At 32.0% G+C, this 25,388-nt stretch overlaps 6 protein-coding genes across 6 annotated transcripts; 4 read left to right on the forward strand and 2 right to left on the reverse strand.

Moving 5' to 3' along the window:
* Positions 1 to 932: 932 nt before the first annotated feature.
* Positions 933 to 1,598, reverse strand: LOC127255131 (uncharacterized). The gene has a single exon (XM_051280524.1). The coding sequence runs from the start codon at positions 1,596 to 1,598 to the stop codon at positions 933 to 935; it is 666 nt and encodes a 221-aa protein (XP_051136481.1).
* A 4,366-nt stretch (positions 1,599 to 5,964) lies between these two features.
* LOC127255132 (miraculin-like) lies at positions 5,965 to 6,621 on the forward strand. The gene has a single exon (XM_051280525.1). The coding sequence runs from the start codon at positions 5,965 to 5,967 to the stop codon at positions 6,619 to 6,621; it is 657 nt and encodes a 218-aa protein (XP_051136482.1).
* A 3,064-nt stretch (positions 6,622 to 9,685) lies between these two features.
* On the forward strand, positions 9,686 to 10,345 carry LOC127255133 (uncharacterized). Its single transcript, XM_051280526.1, has one exon. It carries the CDS (start codon positions 9,686 to 9,688, stop codon positions 10,343 to 10,345), a length of 660 nt encoding a protein of 219 aa, XP_051136483.1.
* A 1,266-nt stretch (positions 10,346 to 11,611) lies between these two features.
* On the reverse strand, positions 11,612 to 12,280 carry LOC127255134 (kunitz trypsin inhibitor 5-like). Its single transcript, XM_051280527.1, has one exon. It carries the CDS (start codon positions 12,278 to 12,280, stop codon positions 11,612 to 11,614), a length of 669 nt encoding a protein of 222 aa, XP_051136484.1.
* Positions 12,281 to 18,848: 6,568 nt separating this feature from the next.
* Positions 18,849 to 21,365, forward strand: LOC127255135 (21 kDa seed protein-like). The gene is made up of 3 exons (XM_051280528.1): positions 18,849 to 19,474; positions 21,229 to 21,296; positions 21,361 to 21,365. The coding sequence occupies exons 1-3, from the start codon at positions 18,849 to 18,851 to the stop codon at positions 21,363 to 21,365; spliced, it is 699 nt and encodes a 232-aa protein (XP_051136485.1).
* A 2,817-nt stretch (positions 21,366 to 24,182) lies between these two features.
* Positions 24,183 to 24,845, forward strand: LOC127255136 (kunitz trypsin inhibitor 5-like). The gene has a single exon (XM_051280529.1). It carries the CDS (start codon positions 24,183 to 24,185, stop codon positions 24,843 to 24,845), a length of 663 nt encoding a protein of 220 aa, XP_051136486.1.
* The last annotated feature ends 543 nt before the right edge of the window (positions 24,846 to 25,388 follow it).

A 25,388-nucleotide genomic window follows, 5' to 3' on the forward strand; every position in this document is an offset into this window, starting at 1 on the left:
TTCTATATTTTATTTGATGAACTTTTTTGAAGTAGATTTATTTTTACGAACGAGTTCTTCAGATCACGTGTTTAAAAAAATATCATGTTGTAGCACAAAATCAGTTTAAAATTAAATGTCAACTTACATTCTCACTTCACAAACCAATTATCGTATGTAAATGTCAATTGTGGGAGGTCGCAAAATGGAGAATAACGGTATTTTATTAAATATTAAAGAGTTGAGACACGAAATTTGATGTAGCTTGTTAGATAATGTAAATTCACTCACGCGCAAATGAATAAATGCCATTCACATGCAAGGGGGACAAAAGCTATCAAATGAAACTTGCACGTGGGTGATGATAAGTGGAGGGCGGTGAGACTCAAATTCAACATCTAAGGCTCTGACACATGTTAAGAGTGGATCCAAAATTCCAACTTAAAACCAATTGATTGTAAGCATAGTAGTCCTTCACCCTTTATAAATTATTTTCAATGTGTGATAGATATTTTTTTGACACTCCCTCTTGAGATGATAATTTCAAAAATTTAAACAGATCAATACCCAATATAGACACTACAACTATGATACTGTATTAAATAATGAAAATGATCGTCTAACTTAAAAGCTTAAATAATTAGGAATACACATCATATATTTATCTAAAAACTAAGTCAATCAACATAGCTTGTAATTTATGGTATTTGACAAAAAAATAGATAAAGGACCTATCATCTATGGAGAAGGTTTCAATGGATAAGTAGTTAAAACACCAAATGAATATAAGAATAATAGAACCACACACCACAATATGTATATATATATATATATCTCTATGATGCAGAATGGCGCGAGCCACAGCATTCTTTATTCAAACAGCTACATACTTTTAATTTGCCCCATATATTGATTGGAGCTCACATCCATGCATATATATGTAAGTAATCGTCTCAATTGTCCGGCACGAACACCAGGGCTGTTGGAGACCCTACGACGGCTGCGAAAACCCGCGCTCCATTTACATCTGCACCGGTGGCGGCGATGTAATAGGGCTGCACAGGGATGTCACAGACATCGCTAGAGTCGGATACAATGGAGTAGACATTTTGATCCTGATATCTGGGGGGCTTAGTGATCTTGAACCAGGTTCGGGCAGTGTCGCACCCGGCCTTCCCTTTTTTCCCACCAAGTGTAACTAGCTGCCGGCCGTTATTTTTTGGGTCCGGCGGGGCAAGCTGCCACACAGAGCTATTGATGCAGGGAGGATCATTATTAAACTCAAACTTGACTGTATTGTCTCGACGAATAAAAGGTTCCTGACCGTTGGCTGGTTGGATGTTCACTGAATAGGCACTACGACGAACTGTGTCTACGGCCACCAAATTCCGGCATCTATTGTTGCTTGTGTAGATGGCAATGATGGGGTAATTTCCAATAAAAGTGCGTACATCATAAGGTCCTCCTGATTTGAGCGGCTGGCCAGTTATGTCAAATACTGCATCCGTCAGACTCTGCGTTGCAGCGCGGCCGGGAAAAGAGGTGACGACGAGGAGGAGAAGCCAGGAGAGAGATATGGAGAGTGAGAGAGCCTTAATGGAGAAAAGGTTTTTCTCCATAGCCATAAGTGTTGTTGTTAAGAGAAATGGAAGATTGATTGATGATGATAATAGACGATGGTGTGGTGTGCTTTTATAAGCACTGCCCTGCGCTGTCTTCCCTTGTGATTAGTGTAGTGAAAGCAATTACTACATTGTTCCATAAGAAGAAGAACATCATTTGTTTTTGTGTCACTGTAATTAATGTTAAAAATATCGTTATATTGTATAATTTATTGCACAAATATTATTATATTTATCATCTAAATTTATTACTGTTTTTTTTAAATACCACTTTTTCTATTTTTTTATTTTATTTTAACAAAAAAGTAAAAATTTCTATTTTTATCTCTTAAAACTTGTGTCCGGTCAAACAAACGCACAATTGGATAACGGAGAGAATAATAATTAATATTAAAAAATCTGTGTATAAAACTGAGATAGTGCAAAATTAAGGATTATGAATTTGGGGTATTCTGGTTGTAGAGAATTAAATTACATACAAATTACTCCATCCGTCTATTTTGGGACGTCCAATTACAAAGTAACCATTTCATTAAATACCCTATTTTTTTTCACAAATACCCCTACTTTATATCACATCATTACTTTTATACCAAAAAAGTAAGGGCAAAAATGTCATTTCACAACTTTTATCTACCCACTATAATTAAAATACTATTATTCCTTAATCTCCGCGCCAAAAGTAAATGTATACTTATTTAATGGACATAGGGAGTATTATTGAGAATGGAATTATAGAAAATGAAAAAATGAGAATTAAAAATGAATTATTCTTTTTGCTAAAATAGAAAATTTACTTGATAAGTATATAACAGAAAAATGTTAAAGACAATAAAATGATTGGTAATAAAATGGTGAATAGGTAAAGAGATGTTTCAATAAATAAATATTGATATATTTAGTTGTGGTGTGTTCCTTTTAGTATTTATTAAAGTTATTATTATTATTATTATTAGTCTTTTTCAAAAATATCATATCAAAACATCTAATTTTTACTTTTTATAATGTATTAGAAATTAATTTTATATTCAAAATATTAGGTTAATACTTATTAAATTATATTACATCATACAATTATTCAAATTCAGAATTTTACTATTCGAATTTCGAACTAAATCGAAACCCCCAAACAAACACACCGTTAGTAAATTTTTATTTATTTTCTTTTATTGAATTTTAATTTTGATTTTTATTTGAATAATAACTTACATGCGATGTGTTATAAAATAAAATAATTTATTTTTATAAAAATTTGTAAACATTAAATAGTAAAAATAAAAAGAGAAAAGAAATACAAATACTATAGAAAAATACAACCATAGAATATGTAATAATTTAATTCTATAAGACCTTCTCCAACATTATGGCATTGCAGCTACATATTTGGAGATAAGCTTCTCCAAAGCAACTCCATTTTCATTTCCATTTTTTATGTTTGTTACCGTGCAACATCATTTATGGTGTTTTTTTTTTTTTTTTAATTTATACAAATTATAAATTGGTCCCTACAAGGACCAATATGTAATTTTTTATATTTTAATTGTGTATATTTGTATTTTTTTAATATAAAAAGTTTTTTAAAATAATATATAAAATAGAATATTTAGAGAATATTTTTTTTGGAGTTGAAAATAGAGTTATGTGTTAGAGTTAAATTACTGTAGCAACGATATTTTTAGAATTATGACTGCATAAATGGAGCAGTCGTGATGGAGATGGCGTAACACTCAATTATGTAGTTAAACCAAACATAAGAAATGATATTATATTCATTTATCTGTAAGCAACCATAACTTCAAATTTTCAATCTTTACCCACTTCTGAAATTACAAAAATTAAATAGAGTAGGCTAAGACATTGTTGAATGATTGAAACAAATTAAGCTATTGGTTAATTACCTTTAATTTTAGTAGTATTCATTTCGTGTCATGATTGAATAATGATAATAATAATAACAATAATAATTAGCTATAGCTAATATCTACCCCATAACTTATCACAAAAAAAAAAAAAAAAAAAGGACTTACCACAATAAATCATCTCAAAGTTACTGAATAATGATTCCAGGTTGTTAGTATACTTCGGCCTACGAAATATATTAATCAAATTGAACGTCACACGGAAATGAGTTTTAGACTTTTCTTCTTCCCTTTTTACGTACATTAATTTAATATTTCAAATTTAAATGTGGTAACATAATTTGATGATATTTTCATTTTACAAGTTAATTCATAAATAATAATAATAATAATAATAATAATAATAATAATAATAATAATAAATAAGCTGCTATATTATGACATATATATATATATATATTTGTGAGGATATAAAAATTCACAAAATTAGCTATTACTCTCTTCGTCCCAAACATCGTGTTAGTGTTATGGTAGATATCGAAATTTAGAAGAAATATGATTAGGAAATAATTATCACGAAGATTGAGAGCACAAAATAATAATAATAATAATGCTCCCTCCGTCCCGGTACAAGATTGCCGTTTACTTTTTGCATATAAATTTTTGAATATTAGTATTATAATGAGTTTGTAGTGAAAAAAACTGAAAATACCCATGTTAGTATTACGTCACATAAAAATAATGGCATTTGTGTAATATAGTGTGAGTTGAAAGCGTATTTATTATGTTAGGTATGTAGTACAATTACTAAATTAAGAAATGATAACCTTATTTTTTGGATAGACAAAAATGAAAAATGACCTTTCAATATTACGGAGGGAGGGAGTAAAATTCTTTCACTATAATTTTCTCTCAATTATGTGGACTTTCTCACCAACTTTGTATAGAAGTTGGTTTTATCTTGTATGTTGATTGAGTTGTGAAGAAGATTAAAAAATACCTTTGCACATATATGTACACACACATATATATATATATATATAATTGGCATCTTTGAGGTGATTTATTGAGCTAAGTTGTAGAGTACATATTAGCTATAGATGATTATTGTTATTAAGCAAAATTATATATATCTACCTGTAGTTGAAAAGTCTATATTATTTAAAAATTTTATAGGGTTTATTTGTATTTTAAAAAATATTGTACGAAATCCCTTAAAAATTAATCCAAACTCCTCTATACTTTAAAAAATATTGCACAGAAACTCTAAAAAACAAATTTTGTATAGTATTTTTTAAAACACCAGGAACTTTCAAATGCTGCATATTTTTGGTAGCACATGTGGATAACGAAAGAATTTTACCTTATTATTATTCAACTTTAATAAGAAAATATTATTAAAAATTAATGGTTACTTACTTTTATAGAGAATAAAATTGTATATAAAATAAATAAAATAAAATATATTTATACATAATAAATATAAATAGATTAAATAAGAAATAGAAGTATTTAATATATATGTGAAAGAGATAAAAATAATATATTACATTAGAAAAATTTGGAAATATTTTATATTGAAAAATATAATGCTGAACAAGCTTGAAACGTTCAAATAAACACAGCTAGTGTGGTCGTTTAATTTCTAAGTAATTCTGTAAGGAGTAAAGAAACTTTTATTGGCACAGTGAGTCACCTTTGGGGTTCGAAATAATGGTTGCTTTTTTACTAAATTAAACTACACTAATGAGTGTGAGAGAGTTTACTGAATTGTAACTTGTTTTAATAATCAAATTTGGCCTTATTTATAGATATGATACCAAATAAATAAACTCAAATAATAATCTAAAATAAAATTCATGAAATATAGGAGTGTTCATTTCGCGCAGAGTTTTCTAAATCTACACCGTGTGATTGTTTGGGGGATTGGATTTTCAATCCACTGTTCATCCCAAAAATATATCAAATCAAACGCCTATTTTTCATTTTTTATATTATACTAAAACTCAATTTTACATTCAAAACATAACATCAACACTTATTTATATCACATCAGACTGTTCAAATTCAAAATTTTTACTATTAAAATCCAATCTCACACCCCAAACAAACACACCCTTATAAATTGAAAAATAGGCGCCAAACCAAAGTCTACTAGACAAATTGTGCGATTACAAAAAAACTATTCGAAAAATTATGGATATTTTTGTTTTATGAGATAATTTGAAGGATTATTTTTTTATCTAAAATATAAAAAATTATGTAAAAAATATAAAAATAATGAAAATATAATATATTAATATTTTTGAAAAAATACTTGAAAAAAAAAATTAAAAGAACACACCCAAAATCTTTCTGAATAATGGACCTAAAATATCTCATCAGCGAAGGTTAGATAGCTTAGAATACGAAAGTCGACAGCACAGGACAGGACAACACTTATAAAAGCACACCATTAACAACACAACACAACACCATTAATTCTCCTAACAAGAACGCTACTAATGGCCATGGAGAAGACCTTCTTGTCTATTAGCACTTTCTCATTCTCACTCTCTTTGCTTCTCCTCCTCGTCGGCACCTCCTTTCCAGGCCGCGCCGCTGAGCCAGATAGGACGCAGGATGCAGTGAAGGACATTAATGGTAATATAGTCAAGTCAGGAGAAATATACCTCATGTACACTCCCGATGGCAATTTCCCTATCATCTATAGTACCAACGGTGAAAGTGTATGCCCGTCTTTTGTCGCCGCAGACTTATCTGGTCGTGTCGCCTATCCTCTGAGGATCCACCTAGCAGACCCCGGGGAAACTACTGTTCGTCTCAACACTTCAGTTAGCTTCCAGTTTAATGACACCATTTCCTGTGTCAATAGCACTGTGTGGCAGGTGGCACCGGTGAGCCAAAATGGCAACGTGCAGCGTTTAGTAACACTTAACGGAGCACAAGGCTCGCCAGGGTGCAATACGGCGCTAACCTGGTTCAAGCTCATAAAGGACCCCAGAGACGCCTACAATATTGTGTTCGACTCTAGTGAGGTCTGCAACATCCCCATGCAACGCTATCTCGTCGCCACAGGCACCACTATTGAAAACGAAGCTCAGCTTTTGCAACTTGTCAATACGGCTCCGATACGAGTGTTATTCCAGTCGGCCGATTGAGACTTATACATATGGAGCCTAGTAATGGCAACAATAACACACACACATGTATATGTATGTATGAATAAAGAATATTGAGGCTCGCGTCTTGCTGCTTCTGTAGCTTCACATATATAAAAAGATATACGTATTATTCATTATATGGTCTTTCAACAAACACATAACCTCACCGTTACGAATCCATCCCCACATTCAACAGGCCAATCATATCTTACGGGCCTTGGTACAACAATATTTTGTATATAGAATTCCTATAATCAAATCCCTGTAGTTAAGGAATAACAATATTAGTGTTAATGATCGAATAACAAATAAAAAATATAAAGACGACACATATTTACGTGGTTTACTAACAACATCTTGACTACATCCTCAGGCAGGAATGGAAAACAAATTTTATTACGGCTAGGCTACAAACTACAGATTTTGTATCTCTAAATAAATCAAGAGAATATACCAGACGGGCTCAACCCAATACCAACAAACTATATTAAGGCCTATCAACATAATTCAATAATCCTTAATTATTGAATTTCTTGGAATTACATTATAATCCAAACAAATTTTTTGACGGTTTAAAATTACAATAGATCAATTGACTATTATTTATTGAGCATTGTGTTGATCCTATTTAATTCCTTTAATTTATTAGGGTGATATATGTTAGTTTTAAATTTAGTAGATTTATATTTAGATTCGGTCTTATCCATATATTAGATTACTTAGATTTGAGTCTATTAAGTTTATTTTGTATTGCCTGTATATAGACCGTTATTTAATCAATAAAACAATCTTATTATTTTCTCCCAAAATTTCTAACATGTATCAGAGCCTATTTTTCTCCTGCCGTAGATATAGCCTACCAACCCGAGTTTCTCCGGGTACATTCAACCTGGGATGTATTTTGAAAAATTTTCTATAGTTTTTAGCCCTTTCTTTTTATGATTTTGTATATGATTGAAGTCATGTCTGTGCATCTGTCTGCGATTCTGCGATCCGTCTACTGCGTTTCTTCGGAGCCATATTTCTGATTGCAATGAGAGTCCGGTTATTTCCGACTTTGTGGGGAGTACTCCTGTCGTTTTTTAGTTTTTTACTCCAGAGAGTCATGTCGTTTTCGGCTCCAGTAGAGAGTTGTGTCGTTTTCTAATCCATTGTGAGTTTTGTAATTTTCGACTCTAATTCAGTTGAGAGCATTGTTTCTCACTTTGACACGGTAGAACGGCGACGACAACGGCAGACGGACAAACAAGTGTTATTTTTATTTGTGTCATTTGCATCTATATTCAACTTTTTTATTAGGTTTTTACTATACCACTTGAGTTTGAGGGGCTGTTGAGATATTTTATATATTCAGTTTTAGATTTAGTAGATTTATATTTAGATTCGGTCTTATCCATAGATTATATTACTTGGATTTGACTCTATCGAGTTTATTTTGTATTGCCGGCCCTTATTTTGATAATCAATAAGACAATTTTATTATTTTCCCCCAAAATTTCTAACTATATATATTAACAAGGAATTATTTTTTATACACAAAATTTAATTGAGATGATTTAATGTGATTAGTTGATCGGTACATTTCAGATATAACTCATAATTATTACCATCTTAATATGATTGTTATTAGTCAACAATGATACGAAACAAATACACCTAAAAATGAGGATTAACCAAAAAATTATTTTGTAGTGCATTTATCAATCTCTTAACCTAATAAGTTTAAATTTTGGTTTGGATTTTTCAGATTTTCTATATTGAATCTGATTAACTTTTTTATAAATCTGGATTTTTGAATTAGTTCGGATTGGAATATTAAACAATCCCAACTCCGAAATATAATAATCACTATGTCCACAAAATCTGTCTAATTTTTTTTTTCTACAAAAATATGTATTTTTTCGGAAAATTGTAAAAAACATCTCCTATGTATATCCATTATTACTTTTATACTATATTTATTTTGCTGGTAAAATATATTAATATGTTTGCAAAAGTAGCTATTTCTATCATTTGATCGCAAAAGTTATTATGTCTATCATTTGGCCGCACGTGATGACTTTTGTGAGAGATAAATAAATGATAAAAATTGTAATGGTTTTGCAATTTTCTCTGTACTTTCCATTTATAAGATCTACTCCCCAATCCCACATACACATACGAAGTCTCATCTGTTTCTACCCATCTCATCTCTTTTGTCATTTTCCTTTTTCTTTTAAAAAAAAGATTACACACTTAATCATATTTTAAATTTATAATTTTTTTTTTAACTTTAATTATACTAATTAGTTATGTTAATATTCATTTATAATAATTTTTATTATATTATAATTATTTTTACTAATGTAATTTTAATTATTTACTAATCACATATCTCATTATTTACACATTCTTTAATTTATACTTTTCAATATTCTACTTATTTAACATATATGTAATCAACATCTATACACTCAATTTTTTCTTTTAAAAAAATTCATCTAGTTAATTCATTTGTATATTTTTCAAAATATCTTTAGTTTATGTCACAATCAATTTATATAATACTATATTCATTAAAATTTGTATCTATTTTATAAATATATTATTCTATATATTTGATATTTTATTAAAATTATAATACTTCCTCCATCTTATATACTGTGCAACATTTGCTTTTCAATACCAGAGTTTAAGTGTGTAGTATTAATAGTATAATTTGAAAATTAAGTGATGTAACGAGAGATAAAAGTGTATATTTAATTTTTTATTTGAGTTATGTGATATGATCAAGCGTCGTGTATATAATTAATTGTTTTTTTTTAATTTTTTTATTTTCGAAATATTGCATGGCATGTAGGACAATTCAAAAAGAAAAATATTTCATGGTATATGGGACCGAAGGAAAATTTAAAAACTATCAAATATAAATGTCTCGACAAAACAAAGATAGGATAGCATTAGATAAGACAGTACAATACAAGACAACGCTTATAAAAACACCCCACACCATCATATATTATCCTCAACTTCAATCATAATTCCATTTAATTGTGTCTTAACAAGAAAACTACTAATTGTTATGGCGAAGACCTTTTCCATTAATACTTTCTCACTCTCACTCTCTTTGCTTCTCCTCCTCATCGCCACTTCCTTTCCCGGCGGCGCCGCTGCGCTAGATTATCCGCGGGATGCATTGAGGGACATTAATAATAAGATGATCGTCGCAGGAGCAATCTACCTCATGCACAATACCGACGGCAATTTCCCTGTCTTTTTCACTAACGTGGGCCAAAGTGTATGCCCGTCTTTCGTGGCCGTAGACACATCTGATCGCATAGCCTTTCCACTGAGGATCCTGCTAGCCGACCCCGGGGAAACTTTTGTTCGTCTCAATGTTTCAGTCAGCTTCCAGTTTAAGAACACAGTATACTGCGTCAATAGCTCCGTATGGCAGGTTGCCCTGCCGAGCCAAAACATCAACGGTCAGCGTTTAATAACACTTGGTGGAGAACAAGGCCCGCCCGGCTGCAACACAGTCCAAAACTGGTTCAAGATCAATAGGGACCCCAGAAATGGCTACAATATTGTCTACGATCCTAACGACGTCTGCAACATCCCTGTCCAGCGCTATTCGGTAGCCCCTGGCATCAACATTGTAAATGAAGCTCGGATTTTGCAACTAGTCAATGGACGACCGATGCAAGTAGTTTTCGAGCTGGCCAATTCAAACGATGATTAATTATATATATATATATATATGAATCAAGTGTGTTTGCTTTAAGAGATTAGAGTGAATAATATTATTTTATAAGTGTGTTTGCTTTAAGTGATTAGAGTGAATAATACTATTTTATTCAATATAATTACTTGTTTACTTCTAACTTATTAAAATCCCAAATTGATTAAATTATGCAATTAATATATACATAATTATATTTTAGTTGTTAGCATGTGTGCTGAAATTATAGTTTGAATATATTATTCCCTCATTACACAATTTGAATTTGTATATATTTAGTTTTTCTAACTATAGCCAATATTATTAACTTATGAAAAAGTGTTGAAGATATAAATTCTTTCATTACACTTGCATTTATTTACTGGCTGTTGTTTAGGTGTTAATTTAGAAAAGTCACATTTTTGCATGTAACATCATTCAAATTTTCAGTCAACACTGTTCAATTGTTATAATAGCACAAATTCAAAATTTAAATAATACAAAATATATTTGTATAGGAGCACAATATATATTCTATAGGGCAGTTTTATAGAGCACCACACATACTCTTGTAAAACACCAGACATACTTTTGTGGAGCACTAATTTAAACGACAAACAAATAGCACACAATTTTTATTTCAAAAGCACAATGCTCTCCATTAAAGATTGATACTTTCTGAATGTTTACTCTGTGCTTTATTCTGTGCTTTATGAGAAAATCAGCAAGGTGCTGACATGTAATGCGTCAACACCGTGATCGAATCGTTATTTACTTTACTTGTTGTTCCGTACTCTTCTTTTTTTTTTTTTTTTTTTTTTTTCTGATAGTACTTGGGAGGAAAGACTTCTTGAATAAACTAATTGAACAGTGAGAGGTGGTATATTCTCTTGAATATTTTTTTTACTTCAGTATCCCAATTATTTAAGATAGATTATTTTGTTATGACCACCAAGGATAACATGATATTCGTTTGGACTTCGGATGCCCATTACCTTGTCAAAGGTTGTTTGCTTCGCAAGCTGTCTCCGATGTTGTAATTTATTTGGTTTCTGTCGAAGAAAGTGCAACTAAAAAGAAGATTACATTATAATAATGTAGTGAATGTATTTATGTAGGTGTGTATATATATAGCACACATTCACTATTCCAATAAGCATACTTTCTTCCATATTTGGTGCACCCAACAACTTGGTCCAACACACAGCGTTCTCTCTCTCTCTCTCTCTCTCTCTCTAATGATAGATAGATAAATATAAGTATGATCCATCCAACTACTGGAGTAAGTTAAGCCTGCTGGAAAACAAAGAAAGGAGGGGAGCCATCGATGAGCTCCAAAGACCGCAGGTCCTGGTCAGGTGCATAGATGCTACCGGGGCCGATGGCTCCGGGCTGCACCGGGAACTCGCAGATATCGGTCGGGTTATATTCAATGAAGTATATGTTTGGGCTGTGCTTCCCATATCGGGTGGCCTTTCTGATCTTGAACCAGGTTCGATAGGTGTCGCACCCGGGCTTCCCTTCTTCTCCGCCGATTTTCACTAATTGCTTCTGCCTGCCATTGCAGTCCATTTTTTTGGCATGAACCTGCCAGATGGAAGTATTGGTGCATGGATTGATGTCTGAAAAGCGGATGGTTGTCGGAACTGAGAGACGAACCACAGGTTCCTGTGGATCTGCCGGGTGAAAGATGACTGGTTCGGCGCCATCACAAGAATTGTCTACAACGACATTAACCGGGCAGGACTCCGGGCCCAAGGTGCTTGCTCTGATGCCCTGATTGTCGTAGGCGGTGTATATATGGTAGCGTTTTCCGGCCTCCATCGGCATTCCAAATGTGTCGTGCACTGCATCCGAGGGACCAGATTCTGTGGCGGCAGCTGCAGCACCGGAAAAGGAGGAGGAGACACAGAGGAGGATCCCGATGAGGAAGAAGCTGCTGCTCATGGATCTCATTATCACAGTTAATTATTGTTATTTGTTACCCAAAAAAGAAAGATGGATTGGAATGGAAGATGATGATTATTATTGTTGTTTGTTGTTAAGTATTACGATAAGAGACGATGATTGGGTGTACGTAGTGTGTGTGGTGTTTGTAGCTATTTATAGCCGCTGAGCCTTGTCCTTCTGCATGTCTTTAATAACTCACTATGTCTCGTGGTGTAGGATGTGTTTAAATTTTTTAAGTTTGCAGATCTTGTCTGCCATATATGGCCTGCCTAGTGTGACTTGTCTTGTCAGACTTAATTTGTAGACTATTGGATTCGGTCGGAAGTTACCCAAACATTAAAAAAAAATGTTAGTCACAATGGTTAATTATCACTCAACCCTTGTCTATCGTGTGTCATATGCTGATGGAAAACGAAATATAGCATAACATATGGGTTGAATTAATATTTCACTTAACACATTCAATTTTACATTTATATATATTACATTAAATATTATTTCAACTTAAAATTTTAGTGTTACTAGACTCTATACCCAAATTAAAACTTAAAAGAATGTAAATATATTTGATCCTCAGTTCCCACGTCTGGGGCTTAAGAGTTGAGTAGGGCTCGAGGTTCTTGAAATAAGTAGAGCTGCTCCTCTGTGTTTACTACTAAGTTTATAATATAAACGATTGTACTTAGCAAAATGTATGCTTGGGTTGGTATATTCCTTTCATCCAATGAGTATATAATTTTATATAAGTGTAATATTCTAAACAATATGTCAAATGAACATAGTGCTTATTTTACTCGGTCAAGATAGAACATATTGTATTTTTTATATAACACAACAATATATTGCGTAATATATAGAAGCATGTGCTGTATAAATATAGTTACTATGCTGAAATTAATAATATATTATGTTATATAAAATTATATTATGTGTATCAAAATATATACTTTATATAATATTATGTGATGTCAGATAGGCTCTATAACCAAAGTGTTTAAACACGTGTACATTATTAGACAACTTCAATCAACAATAATTATAATATGAAAATACATCCAAACATACTGTCTCGCTATTCTCAAATCAAATCAATTTCAACCCAACAAAGTTTCTATACACAGTCCCAAAACCAGCCAAACACATCCTCAAGCTCGAAGCATTCCATAATCACTCTTTACAGATATAGAAAATTAAACACATTAGGTTAAAAATTTTGCAAATGCATTAAACAATGAGCTTTTGGTTAATCCTCATTTTTAGTAGTGTTTATTTCGTGTCAACTTTGTCTAGTCATAATCATAATTATAATCATAATTATCTGATGTTTTCTCCAAAACGGACACATCAGCCATTCAAGGTCATTGAATAATCCTTTGCTGTTAGGTAAGAGTCATCAGAAAAGAACTCTTGTTTTATTTTATTTTCTTAGACCATAACCATATGGGTGCGTTTGTTTATAGTTTTGAACTAGACTTGTACTCTATTCCTCTCAACTCAAAGTATATTTTTTGCTATTTTTGTTCATCTCACTCCAAAGTAACTATTTTCTATTTTACTAAAAGTAATCATAAACTAATACACAAATAGCGATAAATTTTATCTAAATTACAAGTATAACATTACACCTACAATTACTTTATATATAAAGAAGTCAAAAATGTCAAAATCTCTTATGCATTTCCACTAACTAATAAAATATTATTATTTTTTAATTTATTTCCGACCACTTTGGAGTGAGACAGAGGAGGGAGTATTATTTATGTAGTGTTCCCTTTGTAAAGTAGCAAGTCAGATATCAATTCTTTTATCTATAACAATTACATCAAAAATTCATACTGGGGATTCAATATATTATTCTCTCCGTCGTGTGAAAAAATATGTTAATTTAGTTTGGGCACGAGTTTTGATATGGCACATATTTTATGGTAAGATATTTCGTGAGAATCTCATGATATCAAGTTTGCAGGATACACCTGTGTGCAAGTTCCTTGGCCCTTCTTTGAGAATGTTATTATTGGCTAGACATAAAACATCAACAAGGCAAAGTAAAGAATCAGCCACCTACGGGACTACTCAAGCAATTACCTATACCAGCGAAGATGTAGGAGAGCATCTCTATAGACTATATCGTTGGATTGCCTAAGTCCATTGGATGTACGAGCATAATAGTATTGGTGGATTGGCTATCAAAATATGCAGAGTTCATACTCGCGCTGAGAAGTGCACAGCTGACAACCATATTCATGGATCATGTCTTTAAGTATTGAGGCTTGCTCAATTCACCGGACGATTTTGGATGGGCTCTTCCAACTATTGTGGTTAGAGTTGAAGATGTTCATGATAATGCATACTTTGATAGATGGTTAGACGGAATGCTTCAATCATGTTGTACAAGTGTATCGCTACCCTTAGATCAATGGTCAGCCAGAACACCTCAATCATGTGCTACAAGTTTATAACATTATATAATAGTAAATCAACTCGATTGGTTTGTCTTACTCAAATATTACACAAATTTTCAAATTTTCGAAGAATAGAAGCATGTGAAAAAGCCGTTCAAGATTTTGTTTGGCTTCCCGTCAATGATGTTGAAATGCTCGGTCCTTTGTAGGCCCTAAACCCTATAGTAAGAGCCTACAAAGGACCGATCATTTCACCTTTTTATTTTGCTAAATGTTTGCAAGATTGTGCAGAAGCATCCCAACTCAAGTTAGAAAAATCTCAAAAAAAGATGAACAAGTGAACCGACCAGAAGTGAATATTCCGAGAATTCAAAAAAGGAAACTTGGTGTGGTGAAAATGTACCAATATAGTTATGTTCGAGGAGTGCACAAAGATCCAATGTACAAATAAGATGGTGCATTCTCGATGTTGAACAAAATTGGAGAGGTGGCGTATAAAATAGAATTACATGAGGCCTTGTCCCGACTTCACCCAGTATTCCATGCAAGCCTACGAAAACCATATCTTAGTGACACCTAGGACTCGAGCCGAAATGAGTCGAAGAGGGCCCCACCTAGCATACAGAACACTTATGACAAAGTAGCTGAAATATTTTGGTTGACAGAGTAATCCGCAACAATAATCGACCACCATCGATGAAGTACCTGATCAAGTGGCGTGGACTACCTGAGCCTGAGACAAGTTGGAAGTCGGCCAAGAACTTATAGCAATTCATTCGAGGATATTAATTATCGGAAACTTTGAGGCATTGAGGCAATGCCTAGCTAGCTCAAGTGGAGGAGAGTATCCCGAATTGAAATCTTGACAGAGAAGCGCCGAGGGGTGAGCCTGGCCGCGGAGGAGTTCTGAAACTCTTCCTAAGGAACTAAAACACTTTGACCAAACCCTTGTCTATTCAATAGAGTTTATCCATTAATAGATAGACTTTGGGCTGTTAAAGGCCATATTCACTGAGTTGGTTGAACCTCGTCTGTTTTCATCTTGCTCGTTGTTTGGTGTTGTGATAACGTTGCTATGCTGTAGTAGTAGAGTTCTAGAGAATGTCAAAGAATTGCTAAATGTTGGCGAGAGAATCGTCTAACCCACTACACTTGAATCTGATTCATTTCTATATAAATTATTTAACATTCCGTGTGACTGCCGATCGACTCCTTAAGTTTCATTGCCAAATTTTGGTGGCAATATAATGCTGAGAAGTTCAATAATTATGGATCTTGTTCCTAAAGAACATACCAACAAAAATTTATCATACCTGACTAACAAAGAAGAATTATTCAGTAACTTTGAGATGGTTGGTTTTTATCTCTTGTTGAGTACATATTATTATTATTATTATTATTATTATCCAACTACGATACGGAATAAATACTACTATAAATTGCGTAGTGATTAATGCAATATATGCAATGGAAGCAGCTTCCTTTGTTTACATATAAACATTTGGAATTTTTACTACTATTCATCAAGATTTTTTTCAGAAATATTATATTAAATATGTTTTTATTAATTTTATTTGATCATTTTCACAAATAGTACACAAAATACAATGCGTCGTTAGCAATAAAAAAAAAAATAGATTATTTCTTTTTAAAAAATATTTAAATATATAATTAATAAAAATAAATATGTTTTGGATTAATGGTAAAAAAAATCTAGAAGCATTTGGTGTTTGAAACTACGGGTTCAAGATCCCAAACTCACCCCACACTGCTACCGCATCCTTTATTATACAACTTTTATTGATTTGCAATATTGTTTACTCTTTTAAAATGTCGTATGGTATCTGACTCAAGTGATTCACATAAATGATCATGAAGTAAAAATGGTTTGTTTGGTTTTGATTTGAAACTATAATGACGATTTGAGTATTGGTTTAGAAAGTATATTTAAAAAATATTTTGTGATAGACAATAATTTAATTTTTATTTGAAATATGTGAGCTGAATAGCGATGAGTAAGTTTGAAATAAAAGTTCACATTATTAAATTAAGATAGTAATAATATATATTATATATAGATAAAAAAATAAAAGTGATAATCAAACCTCCATAGAGAAATAAAATTAAACAATATTAATTTTTGTATATTAATAAATGCTACTTTTGGCTCGATTATTTCAAATGATGTGATGTTCCAATACTTGTTATTGGGCGTGCATGTCACACTGATCCGGCCAAATCAACATGACTCAAATTTAATTGAGTCAAAATATGTCATAAATTAAACAACATTAATTTCCTTATAATAAAATATATGTTGTATTATAAGATATCATGTGTTATCTTATACAACATATGTTGTGTTATAACATATCGGACTACGTTTCGTGCCCTTTTTAAACTTATATACTCCCTAACCATGTGTGGCAGGTGACATGAGGCGTCGGGGGTTTGAACCCATGACCTCACGGTATAAGTCCAATCCCTACACAACCAGGTCATCCCTTGCGGGACGAAATATATGTTATTTACATGTATGGTATGTTGATTCGGTCGTATCAGCATAGATTCGCCCCGCAAAACAATTATATCAATTATACTTTTACAATTTTAAATAACCAATAACAAAATTTTTTATAAATTGTTACATTTGAACTTTTTTATACAAAATTATATCTTTTTATATCACATCAAATATCAATATTTTTTATTAAAACTTTTTTAGTTGACGGCATCTCTTCAAAACTTTAATAATTTTTATCTAAACAAAACCAAGATAATTTGAATTTTTTCATTTAAATGCATTTTCAATTTCAAATTCTTCAAACAAATGGCAGGATTTTAAACAAATATTTTTAAAACTTTTGACACCATTCATCAATGTTCACTATTTAATATATATATATATATCATCACATATATAGTCTTTTACAATATATGGCATCAACTATTAAATTTTTATCATTTCTATATTTTTTTTTAAACTAGAAAATTTGGAACGTCCAACCTCAAGCATATAAAGGGAGAATTCAATCGCTTGAGCTACACTCCCTCCACATATTTATTTGATACTTGAATTGAATACACTATACAAGAATTACTAAAGCTCTGGACCATAAAAACACATCACACCATCCTCTCTTATTATCGTTATCAAACTTCCATTTCTCTGAACAATAACCCTAACATATATATCAATTAGTATGAGGAGAAGACTCTCTTCCCATTAATGCTTTCCTTTTTTTTCTTTGCTTCTCATTTTTATCATCGCCTATTGTTCCTCGGCTGCTTCCGATCCACCCCTATATCCACAAGATGCAGTGGTCGACATATATGGCCAGAGCATCCGACCTTGAAGAAGTTACAATATATCCTCTTTAATCATTAACTGAATTTCTATTCACATTTTCTAATTTTTTTAATAAAATATTTATTTTCCACATTGTCTGCAATGAGGGTAATTTTACAGGACAAATAAAGCATTTTAATTTATGCCTGCAATATTATATTATATTTTTTAAAAAAAAAAAAAAAACTACTAATAACACATTTAATCTATTAGAAAAAAATTCATTTCATTAACTCATTATCTACTTCCCAAAATATATTTACTTTATGTCAAAATCAATTAATATAATATTATATTTATTAAAACTTCGTATTCAATCTAAATAAACATTTATTGGTTAACAAAGGGGGTATTTAAATTTATTTAAAATATTATATAAAAAGCATACTCCCTCCGTTGTATTTGAAAAAAGCTCTTTGATTTTTGCAGTAGATTAAAAAATAATAGTATTTTATTAATTAGCAATTTATCATTTCACTTTATATATAAAGTAATTATATGTGTAATGGTATATATGTTTGTAAATTAAATAAAAATTAAAGCGTATTTTGTTTAGAGTGGGATAAGATAAAAATGATAAAAGAATATTGTTTGAATTGGGACGGACAGGGAGTATTTTTATTAAAATGATCACATCAACTATATATTCAAACCATTTCAAAAACATATAGTATAAAGAAACGTTTGGTGTTTGGATTTAATACAAGATTTTGACATACTAGCCTACACAACAACAAAGGGATGACTTGACAGGGCTTATAAATACTCCACTCTGATCATCATCTTCATCGTCAATCTTCAATTTCTCTTAACAATAACACTAATGGCAGCAATGGCAAAACCCCTATTTTCCACCAACATTCTCTCTCTCTCTCACCTTCTCATCCTTGTTGTCATCTCCTTTTCCGGCCACGTCGCCGCACAAGAATTTCCGCTTGACGGAGTAAGGGACACACGAAATAGTTTTGTCCGGGCAGGACAAAGTTACTACATATACTCTGCCTACAACCGTTACCCAGTCATCTTCACTGCTGTCGGCCCTGAGCCATGCCCAATATACGTGGCCATAAACACAGCTGGCCGTGCCGCCTTTCCGGTTAGATTCTTCTCAGTAAATGGCCGGGAAACTTTTATTCGTCTCAACGTTTCAGTGACCATCGAGTTTACTTGGACCTTTCCCTGCTTCAATAGCACCGTGTGGCAGGTTGCGCCGAATAATCATAAGGGCGACGAGCAGCAATTGATAACACTTGGCGGAACACAAGGGAAGCCGGGGTGCAACAACATCCGAAGCTATTTTAAGATTGAATGGGCCCCTGGAGACGTATACCGCATTTCTTATGACCCTGACGACGTCTGCGACATCCCGGTGCAATCCTATTCCGTCGGCCCCGGCACCGTCTATGCAAATGGAGCTCAGCCTTTGGCACTGGTCGATGCGGCTCCAATGTCAGTGCAATTCCAGCCAGCCAATATTTTTTGAGACGATGATTAATTACACACACACATATATATATATATATATCTACATGAAGCATATATAGTAATGGCAGAAATATATAAATGATATAATATATATGGGGAAAATTAAAAAATGTGTGTGAAATATTTGAAGGAAGAATGCTGTGGGTCGCACCTGGCTGCTTCTGCAGCTTCATGTATTTAAAAATAAAGTTATATTATGATGAGTGATTCTACTACTACAATTATATTTAGTATGATATTATCCGCTTTAAACTGAACTCGAGTATGCACAATTTACTTTTAGACTTTTTCCAAAAAGCCTTATACTTGTGGACATGAAACTTATGGATTCTTCTTTACATTTTCCAACGTGAGACTTATTTTGTACCAACAATATAGAAATGTTATTGTTTCGTAAGGGATGGCCTGATGGTTTTTTGAGTGCTCAAACAGTTGTTTAATAAATTAAAAGTTTTTCAAAAAATTGTTTCTCGAACAACTTCTTAATCAGGGCGCAATATATTGAATAAATTCAAATAGTTTATGAAATTTTTGCTCAATTCCCACTTTTCTATTTATAGTTGTTAAGTTTCAGTGTTGCATGTTATTATAATAACACGTCCTGAACTTAGTCATTCTCTTTCAAGTATAGGAGCTATGAGGACAAACAACTCCTTACTATAGATAGGGCCTTGGCTCTTGCGGGTTACTAATAATAATAATAAGGGCGTGTTTTTTTTTTTTTTTTTCCAATAAAATCAGGGGCAGAATACACTCTATAAATTTAAATAATAATAATCTAATCTAAATAATTAAAAAGTAATTTGAATTATAAATTAAATATCAAAAATATTTCAGCATTAACCAATTGAATAGCTATAGGGTGTAGGGTGTGTTTCTTTAATTTTGGTGAGAATATTTTATTTAAGTTCAGTATATTTAACTAATATTTACTATGATGTCTTCTAAAAAGAATAAATCAATTTGTTTTTCGAAATACACAGAGCCTCTGTAGTAAAATTGGAATTGAAAAGCCAAAAAACACCAATGTCTTCAAACTTATCATCAATTTTGATCTTTGTGGCTTCTTTATGTTCATAACAAAGCTCTTTCAACAATTTTTTATGGCATATAGCATTACAAGTGTTAGATATAACGGCAACATATTATGATTCACAAGCAGAGAGCATAACAATTAGTTGTTTGATCTAAGTGGTGAGGAGATATTTAAAAACAATCTTAGGAACTATGTATATGCATTTGTGGATTATAATTGCAGTTTTTCTAAAGTTTAATATAATTGAGAATTCTCAACATGCAATCAAATCCTCAAATGTTTCCTTTTTAGAAAATTGGTCAACATTCATATAGATTGATGATCAAGTAAGAAAAAGTTTGGTGTCGAATTTTGTAATCAACAAATTAATAGAATGAAACATGTAATTAATCACCGAGCGGGAAAATGAGTTCGATTTTGCTATCATTTTTATTTGGCTAGGCGTTTCTTTCTAGTTGTTCAAAACTATTATATTTATAGGTTAATTGTTAGGACTCTCTCATTTTATACTCTCCCAATAGGGTAAAAGTGATACTTTTGAAAATTCGACCAATTAATGAGTAGACGATCCTATGTTACATTATACTTCATGGGTTCTAGGCCGTTAATTGATCGAACTAAACCATCAGAAGTTGTTACAAAGTACCCATTCTTGTTTTGACATATGTTACTAACTTTTCAGGTTATCAGAACTCGAGGATAACCCAAAAAATGGAATGTTGCATACTGTTGCTAAAGACTTTCTATATGGTCTGTTTGTGCCCGTTTTGCACATGTTTTGTTTTGATATGAGTTGTCAAATGTGAATATTCAGGATAAAACAAAATAATGTTGTAGGTTTGTGGTGGCGCATTTAATCCAAACACTGCAAAAAGACAGTGTGTTTGTTTGTATAAGCACACCGTGAAATAGTCTCGTGAGAACAAGAGAAAAGTGTGTCTCAATCTAGAGAGAGAAATAGTGTGTTGTCTAAAAAAAAAAAAAGAACTCTCATGGCAATTTGAAGCTCATTTGAAGAAGGAAGAAATTGATTTTCAATAGGAGAAGATCAATTTGTACCCGCTTACTCTCAGTTAGACCGGTAGTATTCTAGGATTAGAACTACCGTTTAATCCCTAGTTTCTTGTACATCGCATGTAAAGAATACTGTAGGAGATGATAACTTTGGGTTCTTGTTTGTTGAGTCATTGAGTTTCTTGTATACCTGGTGAAAAGTTTAATGGACGTCTCCTGAATTGGAATCCCCCAGGTGTAGGTAGTTACACCGAATTAGATTAACAAATCTTGTGTGTTGTTTGTTTTATGTTTGATCTTGGCCAGCCATAGACAACTATATGTGATACACACAAGAGTTATAACCATGAAACAATACCATGTGTTTCCAAAGTGCGAACTCCTTGTGATTTTCTATTTCCGCTGCCATTAGACTCGAAGGAGTTGGCGTCTTACGTGTACGTGCTTCAGTCCACTGTTGCATTTTACCCAACAGAAGTGTATAAAAATAAATTAATGTACATTAAAAGTTGAAGGATAAAGATATTTTCGGACACTATAAATCATCTTGCTACACAATATCATCTTTCATGGCTCCAGTAAATGCTTGGCAGCCCCTTCCTTGATTTGATTCATTTATGCATAAATTTAACAACAGTTTAATTAGCATTTTGTGTCACTGTCGACGATCGAATCGCTTAATTTCATTTCCATGTTTTGGGGGTAATCGTGAGAAGTTACGGTAACTATGGACCTTGTTTCTAAAGAACATACAAACAAGAATTTATAAAACCTGAGTAAGAAAGAAGAATTATTCAGTAACTTTGAGATGGTTTGTTTTTATCTCTTGCTGAGTACATATCAGCTATAGTTGATTATTACTATTATTATTATTATTATTACTATTATTATTCTTCAACTATGATACGAAATAAATACTACTAGAAAATGTGAGTGATACATGCAATGCATGCAAACTTTCCTTTGTTTTTATACACTTTCAGAAATTTTGACATTGTTTATTAATTAGATTGTGAGGATGAATCCTATGCTGATGTTTAATATTAATTCAGTATATGCTGAATTTATCTTAATTATTTATTTTATAACCTAATAATTTAGATAAAATTAAATAACATCAAAATCAATGATTCTAATAAAATTCAGCAATGCTGAATTCTCAATTTCAACATGCCATTCTCACTGTCATATTTTTTAAAAGCTAAATTACATTATATACTTATTTTATTTTATCAGAAAAAATCATATCAAATATAAAATATTTTACTATTTTAAAAAAATTTCAAAACTTAAAAAACGTCTAGGCGATTGTAAATGGAGATAATTTGCAAAGTGGCTATCTTTTTCGGAGATTGGACTAATGGTGTCGCTTTCATTCTATAATGCCGCAGTTCCGATGCAAGTAGTAAACTATCAACAATTTTATTCTTATTTTCTTTTGTGTCGGTTTAATAATTACTTCTGTAAAGAAATATTAATTTTTGTTGAATTTAAGTTACACAGCTTCTAATGATTTGCAATAGTGATGGAAATGGGTACGGGTATACTTAGACCTGACAACCACGCATTCATCTATTTGGGTCGGATCTAATTATTTGGGCCAAGTATTTTGTACCATAATCGGATCCTATACTGGGTATCCATAACCTCAGAGTTACAAATTCATTTCCTACGGACCATCAGACCATCGCTTACGGGATATAAATGAATATATCATTTGGTAATATTGTGTATTGTTTGTTACCAAAATATTTTGATTCAAGAGTTGTAATTATTTCTAGAAAAGATCATATTACATACATATTATATCTTTAAAATATCAGATTTAAAATTTATTTTATGAACTAAACGTTGCATATAACATCTATTTATATCACATAAATAAGTATTTTTTATTATAAATTTGTAATATTTTCAAATCTGGTCAATATTTTAATTTAATAAGATCGAATATAATTCAAATTCATTCATAACCCCATTTGGTTTGAAGAATTGTGCACGACATGTATAGTCTGATCAATACATTTAAAAGCTGCTCAATCAATCGAATAGCTTAGCACCTACTCATCTATAAGAGTTGTCTTAACACGGGCCGAACTCAACTCTCAGGTATTATATAATTACAAATACTTCATGTAACCAAGCAATGAATTTTAATTATAGAATTTAAATACAAAGTAATTTAAATTCATTCATTTGAAGTCTAACCAAACACAGCATTTATTCCCAAATCAAATTCCTCAAAGCAAACGAGCATAAGTAAACATTTCTTAGGGTATATTTGTTTTTGGGTTTGAGTTTTTGGGTTTGGATCGATAGAATAGTAAAAAGTTGAATTTGAATAATTGTTTGATGTGATGTTTTGAATGTAGAATAAATCTGTAGTATAATATAAAAAATATATATAATTATTTGATTTGATATTTTTTAAGAAAAAAAAAATTCTGAATATTATCCGTAAAATTCACAAAGAACACAACCTTAATACTTCAATTTGACACAGTACACAAGAATGACTAACTCTCTCAACTATAAAAACACACCACACCATTCTCTCTTCTCATCATCATCATCAACATCAACCTTCCATAATTCTCTTAACAATAACCCTAAAATCTATCAATGGGGATGGTGAAGACTCTCTTCTCCATTAATGCTTTCTTCTTATCTTCTATTATCATCTTCATCATCGCCTTTTGTCCCTCAGCCTTTGCAGATCCACCACCATATCCGCAAGATGCAGTGATCGACATATACGGGCAAAGCCTCCGACCCGGAAGAGGTTACTTTATATACGATATCATCAGCAACTACGCCATTGTACCCAGCACTGCAGGCCCCGATGGATGCCCCATTTATGTCGCCATAAGCTCATCTTCTTCCATCGCCTCTCCAGTGAGCTTTCTCTCAGCAAAAGGCCGCGAAGGTACCATTCGTCTCGATGTTTCTGTCACCATCCAGTATACTAACCCCCCGCCCTGCGTCAATAGCTCCTTGTGGCAGGTTGCGCCGCCGGACAAAAATAAAGGCGGGCAGCAATTAGTAACACTTGGTGGAGAACAAGGGAAGCCGGGTTGCGATACCATCAGAACCTGGTTTAAGATCAGAAAGGTACAGAGATATCAGGAAAGGAACATCTACAACCTTGTCTATGACCCTAACGATGTCTGCGACGTCGCCGTGCAAACCTATGGCGTCGGCTACGGCGACAGCAGAAATGAAGTGCAGCTTTTGGCACTTGTTGATGTGAGTCCAATTCCAGTGGTATTCCAGCCGGTCAATTGAGACTAATACTTACATTTACATATATATGCATATCCATCTACAGATGCAGCGTAATAGTGACAGCAATATATATATATATATATATATACATATAGTTGAGCAGATATGGGGCAAATTGAGAAGTATGTAATATATTTGGATAAAGGATGTGGTGGCTGGTGCATTTCTGCTTCATACATAAAGAAATACATATTATGGTGTATGATTCTACTGTATATTATATTCATTCATAATTAATTACAACTAGAAAATTGGTGTAAAGCCGCAAAAATAAAAAACAAAAAAATTCCATTCTATAAGTTGTGATTCTTCAAAAATAATAATAATAAAAAACATAAAATATTTTATACATAAGTAAAAAATAACTTCAATAATTTGTTGGTAGATTCAATTGAAATTAAATCTTTATTTTTATGTTTTTATTTTTGTTGTTTTGTTTCAATACTTTGAAATAATTCTATTTTATTTTATACTCCCTCTCTCCCGTGACAAAATATCTATTTTTCCATTTTAGTCCGTCTCGTAACAAAGTATATTACTAAC

The sequence above is a fragment of the Andrographis paniculata genome, unplaced genomic scaffold (genome assembly GCF_009805555.1).
Source record: "Andrographis paniculata isolate CXL003 unplaced genomic scaffold, ASM980555v1 Contig53END, whole genome shotgun sequence".
Taxonomy (NCBI): Eukaryota; Viridiplantae; Streptophyta; class Magnoliopsida; order Lamiales; family Acanthaceae; genus Andrographis; species Andrographis paniculata.